This window comes from Carassius gibelio, chromosome A2, assembly GCF_023724105.1.
Source record: "Carassius gibelio isolate Cgi1373 ecotype wild population from Czech Republic chromosome A2, carGib1.2-hapl.c, whole genome shotgun sequence".
In the NCBI taxonomy this organism is placed as follows: Eukaryota; Metazoa; Chordata; class Actinopteri; order Cypriniformes; family Cyprinidae; genus Carassius; species Carassius gibelio.
The window spans coordinates 16,594,623-16,613,591 of NC_068372.1; the positions used below are offsets into that span (position 1 = coordinate 16,594,623).

General features: G+C 36.9%; 2 protein-coding genes across 3 annotated transcripts; both read right to left on the reverse strand.

The window, feature by feature from the left end:
- Positions 1-1,881: 1,881 nt before the first annotated feature.
- LOC128028898 (cytoplasmic protein NCK1) lies at positions 1,882-9,051 on the reverse strand. Its single transcript, XM_052616224.1, has 3 exons — positions 8,966-9,051; positions 3,654-4,348; positions 1,882-2,781 (listed from the first exon to the last, which is right to left on the reverse strand). The coding sequence occupies exons 1-3, from the start codon at positions 8,991-8,993 to the stop codon at positions 2,587-2,589; spliced, it is 918 nt and encodes a 305-aa protein (XP_052472184.1). The 5' UTR covers positions 8,994-9,051; the 3' UTR covers positions 1,882-2,586.
- A 5,566-nt stretch (positions 9,052-14,617) lies between these two features.
- Positions 14,618-18,889, reverse strand: LOC128028903 (solute carrier family 35 member G2-like). 2 transcript variants are annotated; one of them, XM_052616236.1, is made up of 2 exons: positions 18,726-18,889; positions 14,618-17,641 (listed from the first exon to the last, which is right to left on the reverse strand). In XM_052616236.1, the coding sequence occupies exons 1-2, from the start codon at positions 18,835-18,837 to the stop codon at positions 16,359-16,361; spliced, it is 1,395 nt and encodes a 464-aa protein (XP_052472196.1). In that variant the 5' UTR covers positions 18,838-18,889; the 3' UTR covers positions 14,618-16,358. The 2 variants fall into 2 exon arrangements, with proteins under 2 accessions (XP_052472196.1, XP_052472205.1); XM_052616245.1 differs by lacking the exon at positions 18,726-18,889 and adding an exon at positions 18,565-18,711.
- Positions 18,890-18,969: the final 80 nt, after the last annotated feature.

Here is an 18,969-nt window from a genome sequence, read left to right on the forward strand (position 1 = left end):
TAACTATATCATCATGCCTCATATCATACTATGTATAGTTAAGACAGCAAAATATATCAACTTATCGCCTTTTAAAACTAAAAACAAGCCTCCCATATTATTTGTTGTTGACGTCAACAGCTGTGCATCCGATAAAACAAAATTAGGCAAGGAAAAAGTAAATATGGTTCATATTATATTAAAGAATATTAAAATAAATAAGGCTTATCATTTATTTATTTGTATTTAATATTATTTATACTTTGTAATGCGTGATTATACAGAGATTTTATAGATATTGTGTTGTGTAGGGGAAAAAAAACTTGTGAGAACCACTGATCTAGATTTGACCATATAAAGTCAATCCAGACAAAGAACAATAATTCATTTGGACATCTTATAACTAACATCCGTCACATGGAATTTGCCAGGAATGGCAGATATTTTTGAAGACAAACCAAGCAGATCTCTACCCACAAATGTTTGTGTAGTCCCTCCTAAGATAATAAAATATCAATAATATAAGTGTTATGCGTTCACCAACTAAAATAAAGAAGCAAATAAACAAATGGCTGAACCTTTGACCTCAGTGCAATCTCATCTGATTATGCACAGCTTCTCGGTTCTCCTCTTTGCCCCAGAGTGTGAGGTTTACTGGCATTGAAAATGTATTTTTCCTCTCCATATGACACAACCCTATTAGGGAGATCAAACACAAAAGTAATCTGTTGCAATCAAATTGCAATAACAACCCCAACAAATAACAAATATATAGAAAAGAAACTGAGGAACTACTATACCCTTCCATACTGGCCAAATTGTTGTCCATAATGTAGGCCATTGGGGCTGCAGGCTCTTTCCTGATGTGCCCCACCTGACTTCCAGACACATTAACAACAATCACCGCATTTCGGTCATAGGGTTCTGCGGCTGCCTCACCATGGACACCATCTCTCCTCTATTGACCTACAGCACAAGCACATGTCATTCTTGTTATTAACTGAGATTCATTCCAAGATAACTTAAACCACTAGAGGGCAATATATACTGACTGTTAGGCGTGTCAGAAGAATTAAGTGGATAGAAATGGCGGGAGAAAATGAATGGCGCATGTTGTACTGCAATACATAATACTGCATTCTTATAAATTAAAGTAGTGCGAGGATTGAAACTGCACAGTTTTTTCTTCTTCCTCGGTTTTATGGCAGGTGGCACCAACGTTAAGGTCCATCTATTGTTTTGGAGCGTGGACTAGAAGTAGATCTAGATTAGTTTCTTTCTCTAACAGAACAGTAATTTTGTAAACAGTAAACAGACTTTGGTCACTTTTGGATCCTCTGCAGTGAATGTGTGCAGTCAGAATAAGAATGTGAAGTGAAAATAAGCTGTGTTTGCTGTAAACAAATCAGTCGAGACGTTTGTTTTCCATTGCTTTCAGCTAAAATATTAACTCAGGTATGGTTCCAGCATTATACTATTAGGGGACATGGGCAGTGTGTTTTGGATTGAATGTGTTGTTTTGGTTATCCAGGCCTATGCTGGCTTGCTTATTAGATGATTGTAAGGGCCTAAAAATAGGTGACTGTACATTTTTTTAAAACATATGTAACCTTTTCTTTTCTTAATTGGCTATGTATCATTTTTTAATTTGTGAAATGTAATGGGTGCAGTAAATATAGGGATCCCGAGGTGCTGCAGTACCCCCTTTGGTCTCAGTTTTATAAACTATAAATAAATTATAGAAAAACTATATCAACTCAGGCTTATAAAGTTAACAAGGCAACCAGAATTTTATTTTCTTTGTATATTTTGTGGTATGTAGCTTATAGATATAAAAGTATGTTGTATAAAAACTGTGTGATATAGATTAAAAGCTTAAATGCATTTAATAAAAAGACAAACTTGTATGTATAATACTTTATTATTTATTATTAAAAGTTGCACTTATCATTGTTAAGTAAAAGCAAACTAAAAGTTCACTGTGGAAGGAAACAACATTCACAGTATACAAGTTGTTACAATTACAAATTAGTAGAAGATTTACAAAACATTGTGGTTCAGCTCTGAATGGGCTATAGAAATGGAAAAATAGACTCTGTAAAAGCTCAGTGTAGATTGTAAAGTAACATAGCAAGAAATGTCATGAGACCGGCTCTTTATATTCATTTAATTAAATGTATAGTTAGAAACTGCATTGCTATTTCATTTAGAATGATGTATTCTCCACTTTTTAAGTATCCTAACACTCTTTCAATTTCAAAATGGAACAATCACAATAAGCCTATTGCATGAACATAAAGGACACACAAAGGGCAAGTGAGGAAATTATTTTTGGACTGCTGCACTGGAACAGCTGTACACTTACAACAATAGCTTATAATCCTGATATACTAGACTTTGCATTTAAATGTTGAAAATCCTAAATCGGAGCAATGCTGAAGCAAACACATCTCTACTGTATGCAGTTGTAAATATACTAACACTTACATTTAAACATTTCATCAAAAGTTATTCATCAAAAATCTTAATGCACAGTCAACATAGTTTCCTGTTGTTGCAGATGAATAACAGGGTTAGATGTTATAGAGTCTGTAATTCTTAGTAGGCTCAGGTTAACGCTTTAATCAGGTACAGTTTATCTCCATATTCGCTGGTATATATGGGAGCCTTTTTGTAATGTTCCACCAAATCCTCCATGGAGCTGAACTTGCGCTGACCAATGCAGTAGAGCCCATCTATTAGCTGCACCTTGAAATGCTTGTTCTTGTACACTGCCTTCAGAGAGATGGAGAAGTCGTTTGGCTGGAAAGTAAAAAATGAAACGTTGTGTTCACAACAAAGCACAAGTGAAAATGAAAATTATAGTTCAACCAAAAATGAAAATGTGCTGAAAATGTACTGCTCTTCAGGCCATCCGAAATAAAGATGTGTTTGTTTCTTAATCTGAACAGGTGTAGAAATTTAGCATTACATAACTTGCCCACCAATGGATCCTCTGCAGTGAATGGGTGCCGGCAGAATGATAAAAACAGCTGTCCAAACAGCTGATAAAAACATCACAATAATCAATCAATTATCACCTTTTAAAGAGAAAAGCTGCGTGTTTGTAAGAAACATCCATCACTGTTGTACTTTAACTTTAAACCGTCACTTCTGGAAAAAACAAATATCCATAATCCAGTTAGAAAGACCATCCTTTGTTGTCCTTTCACATCAAAATCAACAGACATATTTGTTTAGAACTATTTTGGACTGTTTCCGCTTGTAAATGGTACTTGATCTGTGCATATGTCTCTCCTGATTCAGGCGAGACAATTAGGACTTATATTTCAACCGGATATAACAGTTTAAAATTAAAAAAAATATAGCATAATGATGGAACTGTTTATTATAAAGACTTCAAAAAGGTTAATTCATGCATTGGAGTTGGGTTGTGGATTATTGTGATGTTTTTATCAGCTTTTATCTTCCTATTCTGACGGCACCCATTCACAGCACAGTGAATAAGTGATGGCATGCTGAATTTGTTCACATGAAAATCACACTTTGCATGGCCTGATTTTGAGTAAATTTGGATTAACATTTAAATTTTGGGTGAACTATTGTATTAAATAAATATGTAAAAAAATTCAATTATCTCAATTTTAAAACCAGTTTCAATTAAACTGAGTTACCATAGACTCGCTGTCTCTGATGAGGAAGTCACCATCCACTCCTCTCTGGTTCAGTACCGTCTCAGCCTGATGCCGTGTCAGTTTGCCATAGTACCATGGTTTTCCTCCAAACTTTCCGCCCATAAAAGGCTTAATGTCATAGTTTGAAGAAAGTGGTCCTGAATTCCCCAGTTCTCTATGTGTCTTCTGCACAACTGTAACATAGTTCTTGGGCACTAAACCCACTTGCCCATTCTCCTTTCTACACTTCCACCATTCAGGATCGTTCTCAGGTTTCTCCAACACGTCCATAAGTTCATCCTTGTTGAAATTCAGCTCTTCGACATTGCCGGAGCTGAAATGATAAAGTGCCTGTACAGTCTCCAGAACCTGAGAGCCGTTGTTATTGTGCCCCACAGATGTCAGTCTCATGGAGTCGCCCCTCATCGTCCCATCCACATCCTCTGTGACATAATTGGAGGGAAACCATCCAAAAAGGCCATTATTGGTTCCTCGCCACCAACCATCGCTGCACTTCTCTATGACGATGATCCTTGTGCCCTTCACCAAGGAGAGTTCATCGTCCCGCTCAGCGGTGTAGTCGAACTTCACCAGTGCGGAGAGATGGAGGTCATACAGTTGCTCATCACAGTCCAATTTCTCTGTGCTGGAGGGCAAATCTAGCATACAGCCTTTCTGCTTCACCTTCCCAATCCCTGGAGAAAAGAATTATGTAAAAAGAGCATTTGGACAATGTGTTTCTTAAATAGCAAATGTGCTGTTCACAAGCTAGCATGGTCCTACTTTACCATTAGAAACTGACAGGATTTAGCTTTATAATGTGAAATTGTTAAGGTTACACTCATATGATACCACAGTTAACCCCCAAACAAGACAAATACAGATTTTTTTTTTCAGAGTTCAGAGAATTATAACATCTAGTCCTATTATGCGAACTTAAAAGTGAGGAGTCAGTAAGGATTTAACAGAAGTCTGTTATGCTCAACAAGGCTGCATTAAAAATACAGCAATTTTGTGAAATATTATTACAATTTAATATAACAGTTTTCTAGTTTTTCCTGTCAGCTGCCTTCGGTGTAAAAGGATCCTTCAGAAAAAATAAGCTGATTTGCTGCTCAAGAAACACTGATATTATTATTAATGTTGAAAACAGTTGAGCTACTTAATTTAAAAAAAAAAAATATTTTAATTATTAATTTTTATCAGGATTCTTTGATGAATAGAAAGTAGCATTTATTCAATAGATATCGTTTGGAAAATTATAAATGTGTTTACTGTAAATTTAAAGAGTTAATTTCCTTAAAAAAATACATAGTGGTACATCTTAATCATTTAATAAATACATGTTACAAGTCCACTTACATGTAACAATTTATATGTGTAAAAGAAAAAAAAGAAAAGTATTTTTTGTATTTTCTATTGAATTATTCTTCTCCTCTGTCCCACTTTTGTTAAATTTGTACAACAATGTTCCAGTTGCACCATCACAGACCAGCTGACAGCCAAAACCGTAATAATTTATATGCTACAGACTTCAAATCTGCAAATCATTTATACCAACTGTGTCTTCATGACTTAACTGAGTATGCCAATAATCTAAACACTGACAAACTGACATGCCATCCATGTTTGACATGTCTCTTGCATCAACTGTTTTACATGACTACGAAATCAAGTCAGGAAAAACACACCCCGAAATTCAAATGTAGTTACTGGGTAATGAAACGTCAATTTTGATCAGTTTAAAACACTAATTTCTGGGCCCGAATCCACTGGATGAGTCTGTGTGTCTGCATAAATTATAACATACATTTATTCTTCTTTAGGAGTAATGTGGATCATAATAAAGATGCAAAGATGCAAAAGCTGTTTTATAATCATTTGCAACTATTCTAGCAAGCCTCAAAACAAGCATCTCTGCATACACAGGAAGAGAAACATATGGAGCAAAATATGTCTATCGTTCAAAAGTTTGGAATCACTATGAAAGTTTTTTAAATAAACTGATATATGTTCGCCAAGTTTCATCTCATGCTTTCTGCAGCACTTCCCACAGGTGTTAAAGGCTTTTTTCATCGGCCTCCTATTTGAACAATTCCCAGCACAACTTCTTATTTGCTTATTTAAGTTACAGATTAAACCATATCTGTGAAACTCAGTCTAAAGGCCAGCAGCTTCCCACAGTCTTTTCCTAACTGTTGCTGATGAAACTGATTATTTGACACATATAGTTTTCAATGAAGCGTCCAGCTGAGCACCAGTGAGGGGGTTGTTTCTTGTGCTCCTCATTTTGTTGTTGTGCAGCAGCCGTCCACTTCTCTCTGTACTGGTTAGATCCAGTTTGTGCCGTTCTTTCAAGAGAACAGTCAACGGAAAAGTCTTCAGAAGAACAATAGGCTGATGAGTTTCCACAGAAACATGTTTCTTTTTGACCTTTGTTGAAGCTAAATTTAGGCTTCAGAAATGTGAGTGTACCCAACACTCAAGCAATTAAAAAAATTATGTTTTACACATTTTCAACAGTGCTAATACTACGAAAGGTGCCAGACCAGAATAATGAAATACTACAATTGACATATTTTACAATAAGTATTTGATTTATATACAAATGCCTTTTAAATTCTTTTCTATATTTTTAAAGATTGAAATGAAATTTATAAATGTATACATTTCAAATAATATTTTACATATAAAATGTAGTAAATATAATACTGTTATTTCAAACAGTCAGAATAATTAGATAAATATGTGCAGTTATATCAGTGGCACTTTGGTTAACAGAACTATTTTTATTATTATTTAAATATTATTTTAAAAATCATCATAACTTTTTTTTATAGTTTCAGCATATATGTCTATCTTTTTTTATGATCCCAAACTTCTGAATAGTGTTTCATCTGAAATATAGCTGGTATATGTAAATGACACACTTATGTAATGGTATACCACACTGATACACTTATTCATAAACATATTCATAATTCCCTTCAACCAGAGATGCATTCATAATTAAGAGTTGTTCGTACTGACAATAAAACACAGTTATTAGAATGTCCAAGAAAAAAAAAGGGATCGCCTTCTCCAAATGAAAAGGATATCTATTTTTTGCCCATCCATGAATATCAACAGGAAGAAAAAGCAGAAGAGTGATATTAGAGCTTCCTGTAAAATAAACACCCGAAAAAAAAAAAAAAAATGTGGGAAAGAGCATTGAAATATAAAAGAGCCTTGTGTTCCAGTTAACTCATTCGTATGTGTTGAATTACAGAGTTCATCTGGTCCATCAAAATTAAACTTTCCAAACTCATCCATAGCAGTCACTGTACTCCAACGACCATGGAAACATAAAAAGTCACTGGAGGGAAACAAGCTGTCAGGGATAAATCGCTTTCATGGTCATCTGTGACGTAAACAATTCAAGAGGTAAAAGCATCATGCAGGCTTGTGGGAAAGCCACTGAAATTGAGTTTTTTTTTCAATGCAAATTCCAGAAAACGGTAATAAAAGCAGGATCCACACAGATCTTAACTGTCTTCATGACGTGTCTCAAGGATGGAGCGTGAGGCACTGTGTCCTATCTGCTTTTGTTCAATATGAGAAGAGGTTGGGAACAGCACTGAGATGGTCAAAAAGTCTTCGAGTGGACTTCAACTCAAAACTGAACAGGGATGCAAAGAATAGGTTTTGTAACCAAAATGAGTTTTCATATGTCTGACGAAGTTTGCATGTGGCTTTTTTCCAATTTCACCATTTTTCCAAAGAAGCATGACTGAAGATAATTTTGTTGTCATCTGCCCTCAGTTTTGAATGAGATCTCTCGCTCAGCCCAGGTTTCAAAAAAGCTGAGTGTGATTATCAGGGTAATGTGACCCATGGCAAGCCGCATTCTCATATCCACGACAGAAACCGAGCGAACGCAGCCAAATCACCCCTCCTTTGTTTCTTTACAGACTGAGCTTACTCAACCAATGACGTCATGAGACAAACAGTCTCTTCTCAAACAGATGTAGCATCCAAGAACTGTCAGCAAAGGTAGCGCCATTAATTCTCAAAGCAAATACAAACCCGTGATGAACTTGCATGTGTTTCTGTTCACTTTTGACCTCACAGCTGCTCTGCCCTTTTCTTTTCCCATTTCAACCAACGATAAGTTTGTTTTGTGGCTAATTTTCCACAATTTCTGAATGCAAAATTACACAACTAAAACTGCTGGAATTGGTCACGCCTCCGTTTGCTATACAGTAGCTTCTCTGAACTTCCACGGCTTACTAATGCACATACAGAGAAAGAAAGGCAGACGCAGAGATCAAGAAAGAGAGCTGGCAGGTGGCCATCAGAACAGCCTGCAGTTTCCCCCTCTTCTCTTGAATTTTCAAGTTTGGCTATTCAAAAGTGAGCAAACAAAACGAGTGTGAAAAAAGTAAATACTCAAATAAGGAGTATTGTTTGTTGAAGAGTTCTGTCCCGTTGCTACTGTTCTTTTGTCCTCCAAAATCCACTGCTTCACTCTGCCAAGTCACGACACTTGTCCACTGTAATACGGGGAATAAAACACTTGGAAATGCTGAATGCGTTACAATGAGAGAGAAAGAAACCCTTAGTCAAAGGCTTTAATTATTCACTGCCTCACATCCTTCTGTTTTCCTGAGCTAGAAATCTGCTTTGAATTAGAGAGCTTCCGTCCGCCTTCACAGAGCAGCTCCAGTTGACAGTAGAGGAGGTTGAGGGAGCGGGAGCCTTTATGGGTTTCTAGCTTTGATTTTTGTTTTTTAAGAGTGTCCAAGCGACCCCGAAGGGCCTGGTGCTATTTCCTCCCTCTATTATGGCCAATAGTATAGAAAAAAGTACCTGAGTGCAGCCTAACTGCCCTGTTAAATGTATGTCAATGTGCTCGCAGATGTGCGTGTGACATCAGATGAGTGGCTCATCCAGGTTTACAAAAAACAACAACAAATCATTATGCACTTCAACCCTTAATAACATATTTGTATTCTTAATATTATAGAGGAGAAACACATACTCTGAATAATACCAGACTGAAAATAACTGTAATTTACATTATACTGTGCACATACAGTCTTTGAAACCCACGTTCAGCTGATCATAAAAATAACAACAGTAGCAGTTACAAAGTGCTGACAACACAAGTACAACTTAAAAATCACATCCAGTATGAAGAAACTCAAAATAACGGTTCTTTCTTCAGAGATTTAATACAAAAATACATGGATACATGGGAATGGCTACAACTATATTAAGCAAAAGTGTTATTTTTAGTCCTTCAAGAGAAAAGATAATAAATATGTACTCACGAAAGAAGTGTTTGAAAAGGTTGGCCATATCCAGCCCCCCTCTCTCACACACTAGCGCTCTCTCTTGCTCTCTCTGTGTGTAACAGAGGAGCAGCTCTTCCATGAGAACTTCCTGAAAGTCCAGAGTTATTGACAGAGCGACTCTCCACCCCACACACATGACTGTCCTCAGCCAATGGCTGTCAAGGGGTCCTTTCTGTAGACTCTGTATTGGCCTCAGACACTCACAGGGTCTTCTGTGGAAACTCAAGGCAACTATCTACATCACTGTTATAATTTACAGACAGATTGTGTGGCCTGCTGAGCCACAAAACATGCAAAAATGTTATTCTTATCTAGCCTTCTAATAAACATTGTACACTATGACTATTGTTGGCTCTGTGATGAATTAGAGCGCTTTGGATAAAATTGTTTGTAAAGTGTAAAAATGTAATAAGCATTCTATATTTACATTTACACATTTAACAGGCTTATACTGCATTCAAGGTATACTTTTCTGTCAGTATACATGAATGAACTTGGTGTCACTGGCAGTTCATGTGAAGGAGCAGTTATACCAGTTCTAGGACCTGTATTTCATAATGATAAATATCACAGGCAAATTGCGGTTCTCAGTCTCAGTATGAGTTTGAAACTCTAAAATTACTAACTGGGGTGAATTTAAAACTAAAAGTGAGCTGTAAGGAAAATAATAATAGTAATATAAATGACAAAAGGATTTAATATTACTAAAAATTCAACTAAAAGATCAAATGAGCATGTCAAATATGAGAACCGGGTATGACCCTTTTTATGACGTATTTTTCCAGAACAGTCTTACAGAAAATATAAAAAGGAAAAGAGGGTGTCTGGGTTATTAAACTAAATCAAATGAGTACCACCGGTGTATATAATGGAGAGTGAATCTACAGGTTGTACTGCAGTTTGATTGTCCATGTATGGGTCTTCATGGGTCATTTAATAGTTGGTCCCCCAGTGGATCAGTATTTTGTGTAATGTGAGTAGACTACACTGAACATGAGCAGCTTCTCCCAGCTCTCCTTGCTGTCATCTGTTTACAAACCTGCAGAGCTGTTGTGAAATAAAGGTTGTCAGATGTACCTCTGGACTGGAGCACCTGGTCCAGTGAACAGAGCTGTAATTTCAGGGAATGAGCTCACAGTTAAAGGGAGCAGAATCACTTCCTGAGAGGTGTGAGAAGGTTCAATGACTGACAAAGGGGACAGGCATACATGCTATATATGAAAAAGTAAGTGAGGGTTAAAGAGAGAAAGAGGCACAGCTACAGAGGCAGAGAAAGACGATAATAAACTCTTATTAAAAACTCGATGGAAGTCCATACTTTTGTAAATCATAATTATGATATAAAAAATGGTAATTATGACATATAAAAGTCAAACTTATGTAATACAAACTCATAATTATGATATAAAAGGTCAAAATTATTACATAAAAGTTCATATTTTGAGTTAAAAGGTAATAATTATGAAAAGTGTTTTTTATAATTATATTTTTATAATTACCCTTTATCTCATAATTTACCTCTTAAATGAGCATCAATCCACTTTATTATCTCATATCTGTCATGGATATTTTCTTTATTTTTAATTATTACTCTGTCATAATTTTGACTTTCTGTCTCATCATTGACTTGTCATACTTTTGATTTATATTTCATAATTATAATTTTGTATCTCATAATTTTGTATTATGTCATAATTATGACTTATTTCAGAATGATGGTTTTTCATATAATTTTTTTAACTTTTCTCTCATAATTGTCTTAGTGTCATAATTAGAATTTGTATGACATAATAATGATTTAGCATCTTCATAGTTAAGAATTTTTACTGCAAAATTTTGACTATTATTTTTAGTTTTTATCTCATGATTATGTTTAGTATCTCACAATTTTTACAGCATTCTCTTCATCTGCCACAAATGATTACGAGATATCTGGAACAATCGCAGCACCAAAAATGAACCTCACTTTATTTTCCTTTAGCTGCTTGAAGGAAGGATAACAAAGCCCTCATAAAATCACAAACACTGAAGCGTTTGTGACCTCTCCGAAACCTACAAATGCATGACAGCTGTTTACTACAGGAAACGCCTGCAGCCGCCCTCACTGGAAATGAGGGTTAACGTGCTGGGATTTCATGCAACAGACAAATAAATAATGGAATAACAAAAAAACATATTGCCACATGTCATTCAGTTTGGACTTCACTTAATTATGGAAAACAGAAGTGAGAGTCATAGCCCATCCAGTTTGCAAGGCTTTCCAGGAGTCGAAGGGAGAATGGCGTGGGGATATACTTCAGATGGCGACAATAATCAAGATATGGATTATCAGGAAGTAAGATACAATAAAGTAAAAAATGGGTGATGGATCTGACTGTAAGCAAACAATTAATAAAGTAAGAATTGCGAGAATTGACGCTGATAAAGAGGTGGAAAAAAGATAAATCAAAGTCATAATAACTTTTGCTAAGCAGTCAGAACGAAAAAACTCATCCTGTTAAGCTATCAAAAGCAGTCGAGAAAGAAATAGGAGTAGTGAAAGCTGTTTCTTGTCTTAGCAATGGAAGAATAATTGTGCTGACAAACTGCCTGGGAGCTCCTCAGTGGTGAAACTCCTCCTCCTTCAATCAGTGGTGAACCAGGTGGAACAAATCTTCCAGGTAATCTGAGTGTGCCAGTACCTGGCTTTGTTGTCTTTAGACTGCACTCAAAGGAGCATTTAAGGCACCACAAGACCAAGGAAACCATCTTTGTCATCAAGGTGACTGTGCAAGACCAAGCCTTCCACAATACTGTGAAGGACAGCCGGTAAGCGCCAATTGGCCATGTTTGGCTAGACTGCCTTAAGCAGTGCAGTGCTAATGGTACTCTGGAAAACACAAACTCTTGAACTCTTGTTGACTTTGATAGGACTTTTGCAGTGGTATTTGTAACTTCAAATGTTGTTTGTGGGGTAACCAAATTCCAAATTCATTGTTTGACAAAGAATGTGTTTGAAACTGTTAAAAGTAATTTCAACTTTGTAGAAATCTTAAAAAACAAAGTTCTTAATTCAGTTAAAAATGTATAGTCTAAAATTATTTGGCTAAAGATACTTTGTTAAAAGATAAGGTTCTGAAAATTAAAATAACAATTGATTGTTTTGTAAAGGATATATAGTTGTGTGGCTACAATGATGCCTTAGAATAATTCTTTACTATGAAAATACTTCTTAAAAGTGGAAACCTTGTATTTTGTAGTGACAGTACTGTGTTTATCTGAGGTGAATGTGAAGAATTGTTTAGTTTGGCTGTCAACTCAAATAATAACTGGTATTTGTCATTTCTTTTGAGGTTTTTCACCTGTTTACTGCTATCAAGGAATGGTAAATAAGACAAACAACTGTTCCCATGGCTGTTTATTGAGTGAAATCCAGTTAAAAGCTTCGTGTGGAGGGATTGTCCTTTTCAAGTGGGGAATTGCACAAGGAATAGATCAGAACTTGACAAGAATGATTAAATTCTGGGATGAAAAACAGAAGCAAAAAATTCTGAAAATAAAAACACTGGCAGGAGGAAGGACAGCATGCGCAGAAGTACCTGGATGATATTAAAGGAAGTCTGAGTGGAGGCACAGTCATCTCTGCTAGAAGCATGCAGATTTGGAAAGACAAGAAAAGATGTGAAAGCATGAGCGTAATGATTCAGTTTGAAGGCAGTACTCTTCCGATTAGAGTGAAGCTAGGATTTGTAAGCTTCTTGGTATGAGAGTTCATACCTTGACCTTTGAGATGTTTCGAATGTCAATATATGGGACCTACTGCAAATCTTTGTAAAGGGAAATGCAGTGTGCAAAATGTGGGGGAGAACATGAATATGGTAAATCTGTAAATGCAGAGGAGGACCTACAACAAGAAGCTTGTGAAGTTCAAAAAATAAAAACCGCGCAAAATTTTACATAAGTAGAAGCTACCCGCAAGGTAAAAGGAATAGTTGAAACAAGGAGAACTGATGTGCAAGGATTCAGGGAGAAATCCTATACACAGAAAGGATTCAATCCTGAGAGGAATGAATCAGATCTACATATTATGATGAATAAAACTGACTTTGTGGCATTCATATTTTTTTAGGTGGTTAATAGTGCTTCACAAGTGGGAAGGAAATCGGACAAGTTAAAGATTATCATAGGATGTTCTAACAAATATCTCAAGTTAACAGGAGTTACAGCGGAGGAGATCCATGGGATTTTGAAAGCAAAGGAAGGAACTGCTGCTTTGGATATGGCTCCTATACATAAACAGTAATAATACATAGCTGTATAATGTCTTTCCTACTACTATACAATGGAATGCAGGAGCTTAATAGCAAATGGGCAAGAATTTAAAAAAACATATCATAGAAATGGGAAGGGTACCAGGCATCATGTGTTTTCAGGAGCAGGGCCGTAGCTGGGGTTTGCGGGGCCCCAGTGCAGGTTGCAGCAGTGGGGCCTGTTTGAAATTGTTTAATAGGAGTGAAGAATCTGTTAGTGGCACTCACACGTTACTCCTGTTGGTTGTCACTCCTTTGTGGTTTGCATAGTTAAACAATTCTTAATTTTTGTCACTTGACTTGCATGTCTTGACACGCCCACATTCTGTCGCCAATGCTCACTGTATATTTCTGAAATAATAATCAATTTAATCATTGTGTAAATAACACAAATCAATAAATAGAATGACTTTATTCCAACACACAGGGTAGCATTAATGTATGTTTACGTTTTTTCATGTTTGTAGGTGTCCAGGTAGAAACTGAATAATCAAATGTAAAATAGCATCGTAGTCTTCACTTTGAAAGTTAAAGACTTTATAAACCTTCTTCTTTATCTATGTGCTCTTAATACAGCATAGCTGTGCCACATATTAAGAGACATTTGCATTACTATTTGCATTTCAAAAAAACACAAGTGACGAAATACATTTTCCTTTTTTTAAACCCTGCATAAACTCTGGTCCAGTCTGAAGGTTATCCAGCAAAAAACTGATCTGCCAGACCAATATGATAACACTGATATAGCAATAAATTATAGACCAGTGTAAATAAAAAAAAAAGTTTCAATCCATGATCCGCTGATTATAAATGATAAACTAACAATTTATGAATTATACAAATGAAGTCTGGTCTGCTAAAATCTGATCTAAAAGTTTCTAAATTGCAAACTATCAGAAAAACAGGAACATCCAATCAATGTGGAAGGCCAAGTATAAACCAAACCGTGTGTGCTGTGACTCAAACACTAAGGCTTTCTTCCTCACAACACTGAACTTCTGCTTTGAGAAGCAGCGTTAGACACGTCTCACAGTGGTGATGGGGAGAGAGTGGCTGAAACTGATATCCATAGAGACATGGGTTTGTGGGACAAAACAGACCGAAATGACCTAAAGAACATGAGAATTCGGGAACATGCAAAGCTATAAAGATATTTATGAGATATATGACATGTGACACTTCACAGCAAAGCCCACTCACTTCAGATTTACACATCCTGTTTCAGTTCTCCGTTTCTAAACTGATTCTTTTCAGGGGATCTTCAAATCACCTGACATGCCTGGAAAGACCTTGATCAAATCAAATCAATTAAAATCAAATGAAAAGCTATGGACAGGTCTTTGCAAAGCTACTTTTTATTTTATTATTTTTATTTAATATAATTTTTTATTATTTCCTTGCCTAGCATGAGTTTTTTTTTACTAAGTTCCAACACATAAAAGGATCCTTTAGGATGTAGCTGTTTGTCTGATGAACATGTTTTCAAGCAATGTTTTTTTCAGGTGAATTCAGTGTGCAAACTCTTAAGAATTAAAAGTCCATCTGTGAGTGATATTGTGAGAAGTCCACTGAGCAAGAGACCACATCTGCAACTTATGAGGCCTCTGAGCAATCACTTCTCTACAGTCAGAGAGCTAAACTCCAGCACACACTCAGATTTCAGTGAGCCAGCAGGCTGCCATTCTTTGAAGCAGCGGTAACAACACTGATTGGTCCTTGATCCAGACCGGTTTATTTCTCAAGGGAGGCAATAAATGCTTGCACATGATGTTATGGGATGAACTTCATGCCTGTGCCGATGATATCAGAAAACCCACAAATCTAAGCCTACAAATTTCAATGCACTGAGATTAATGTGTTTGAGTGTTTGTTATGACGACATGGTTGCACACTTAGATGATGTCATACAGTCCACAGATAAAATGTATAGGAAAGATTTGATACTTTACCACTGCAACTCACATATTGGTTTCATCATCTTTTTTGATTTTAAACTTAAGCATTAAATTAATTTCAAACATATTTATTTATACATTTTAGCATTTTTAAAATTATTTTTTGAAGCAACATTATTAAAATATAAATTCACTAGCTTTATTCAAGTTTTAATGTGATTATTTGGCCATTCCTACCACCTTAATTGTAAACACTGTGGAAAAAGTCCTATAAAACCTTCAAAACACGGACAAATATTATTGTGCTTCAAGAATTTGTTTTCTTTTTATAACTTAACAAAAATGGTTAGATTCTCATACAAATGCACAGTGAAATAAATACATGCTTTTATTAAAGAGAAAACAAATCTTTGTAAATATTTCACTTTGAAACATTACACTTTTTGCTGTTATTTTTTTAAAGATACAACTCTGATATATTCAGGTGTTGTAAATGAAATTATGATTGTATGAAAAATCTTATGTTTGCATGGATCGTGCATTGGCTTTTTTATTCCAAGAAAATGCATTTACTTTTATTTACTTTGTCAAATATTTTGGGTCTGTTACAGAGACTATGCAACCTTTTGACTTTAACCTCAAATCTGAGAACGCCTTGCCAAAACATATTATTACAGTACAATGGTTAAAACTGAGTAAGACTCTGGAGTGAATCATTACTACATCACTGTTGCAAAACTGATGTGATTTACTCAGGCTAATCAGGCTGTGCCAAAAATTGTTGCTCCACTTCTCATGGCCATATAGTCACAAAATACCAACAGAGGGCACTAATGACCATGTCAACTTGGAAAATTGCAGTGCATATTTATGAAAAGATCTCTTGTTGTCATTGCAGCCTTTATTTTGATGTACTACCTAATGAAACATTATATGACATAGCTAAACATATATAATTACTTCATAACGGGCGAGAAGAATCCACCACCTTTTTGAGCTTCACATAATACACCAAGACAACTTCACAATGGCACTTCATCAATGAATAAACTTTACATACTGTAAACTTCACATATAGCTTTTTCTCAAACATTCACAATAACTTTTAGTGTCTAAGCAAAAACCTGTGATTCAAGGCCTGACAAATCAGACTCAACAATAATATCTATAAAACAATAACTTTGATCACTTTATCGGTGAGTCGAGGATCTCTTCATACTCCTGTCTTTTGCTCTTGCCCACCCAGAAAAGCTTTACGGCTGTCAGCACGACTACACTGATGATGATGATGAGACCCCCGATGATATCATACACTGAGGGGACCATGTGGAGCACAATCAGCTGCAGAAGCATAGCCACAACGATCTCCATATGCTGAACGGTGCTGACCAGTGCGGGATGAAACTTGTTGAGGGCATAATAGACCCCCAGGAATGCCACAGTGGAGCAGACGCAGATGCCAATTAGATACCCCCACGTTTCTCCATCTAATGGAATGATGGGCTCCTGCAGGATGAACATAGTGGACACTCCCCATACGGTTCCGGTCCAGCCGAAGGTGAAGAGTGCAGTCCACATGCTCACCCTCTCTTTGATGGCACGGTATATGATCATGGACAGGGCCGCCATTAAGCCTGCCATCACTGTCATGGTGTAGCCGAAGGCCTCCTTCCAGAAACCCAGAGACCGGTGCTCGCCTACAATGTTGGGAATCATGACCAAGCAAAGGCCGAAGACGCTACTGACTACTGTCACCACGTCTGTCATTCCTAGTCGCTCATCAATGAGTAAAAACGCCATTATGGCACTGAAAACCGTTGTGGTGGCTCTCCACATGATGGTGCCATTGCTGGGCGGGACGATGGCAAAGGAGGTATACGCACACGTGATGGAGATGACATTGCACACGCCATAGAAGAAAAGACGCAGTCTGTAGCCTTGAGGACCGAAGGGAGGCTCCTGGTAATGAAACACCACCACGATGGACAACACCTGGATGACGGAGCGGATAAAGAGAAGTTCGAGCGATGGCACCCTAGAGCGGTCAGCAGCTAGACGTGTGATGAGAGCCACGCAGCCGTGGGCCAGAGCCGCCCCGAACAGAGCGGCCCATGTCATGCGTGAGGCGAACACAGAGGCCTCCCCGAAGCTCTGCAGCTGACCTCCGACCCCTTTTTCGTTCTGATCCCTAGCCAGTTTGGACCGACTTTCAAGCGCGCCAAAAAAAGTCCTGCCTGACTTGCTGTCAGTGAGGTGCTTGCTGTCTGAGGTCTCTTCGACAAATGAGCCAAAGTCTTCAAAAGATGGAGCGTCATCATAACCCTCGTCTCCAGGCTGGGGAAAGTGAGTGGCGTATTTGACCGTCACTGTGTTTGGGTGGATTTTGACTCTCTTCTTGGAGCCAAGAAGATGCTTTGATGGTGAATCATCCATTTTCTTATAGGCTAATACTCGCTGTTGAATAGCTCCTGAATGTAAAAAAAAAAAAATGCAATCTGGATCAATGACCATTACTCACACTGACTTTACCACACCATAAAACCTAAAGGCAAACTCTTTCTTTACAAAAACTTCATTTACTTTATATTACACGCTTTTTAATTTTACATGCAGGTAAAAACTGTAATTCTGAGAAATACTGTATTATTACAACTTAAAATAACCGTTTGTGATCATTTTAAAATATATTAATTTAATATATTGCTATGATGCCAAAGCTGAACTGAAACAAGTCTTTAGTGAATAAAAGTATTATTGTTTTCTTTGTTTCTCTTATATTTTTGTATGTTACCTGTTTGCTGCCTGTTTCATATATTGTTTTAGACTACTTTTTACATGTGCTTTCTTCCTCTGAAACTTTTGTTGTCAATTAATTGAGATATATTACATTTACAGTTACATTTATTCATTTAGCAGACGCTTTTATCCAAAGCGACTTACAGATGAAGACAGATATATGTTTCTACAAGAACTGACCCCCAAAAATAAACCTACACTGAGAGTAAAAAGTGTGACAACTAGCCCCGCTGTCCCCTACAAGCTATTCTGAAAACATGGTCTACTGTATATTATGACGCCTGCATCGATGGTGTCACATGACGCAGAAAGCAGCGGATGAATTTGTCGTAGGTTATATGTGAGTGACATTTAGCAGAGAGAAACCGATTTCACTCCGGATACTGATTTTATGAATGAAGCAGAAGGCGCGCTGTCTAGTAGGCTACTACAGCACTGACTGTAGGCTAATCACGCCCCTTCTGTTATTTATGACATGATACATACCTAATATATCGTTCAATGTGAAACAATATGGCCATTTATAAGAAAGTAAGTCGGATATTTCTATTAAAAACCTCCTGCGCAATAACCAAGACAAACGATTCATTCTCACCTATCCTCTCCTCACACCGCTGAAGATACGCGAATGAATGTATTAAATCCAGCGATCATTGCTGTGTTTTTGAGGTAATATGTTTAGACTTCCCATGCCTTTTTTTCTGTATGGAAACGCTTCTAGATTTGTGAGTAAAATAATGAATAAAAGCAGGGCACCTCCGCCTCCAGTCGGCTCGCAGTAGGTCTCCCAGAGGCTCTTCTCGCAGGATGCTGGAAGTCGATGTTGTTTCTGGATTGTGAGATGATATCTCAGTCGAGCTGCATGCATTCACTACGATGAGGAGCATTTGCTCTAAGCGTGCGTCAGCACTCAGGAGGAGCATGTCATTGACGCAGTACAACTTCACCTAACAACATTTGAATCAGTCTATCACTCTTCATTATGGCCTGAATATCATTT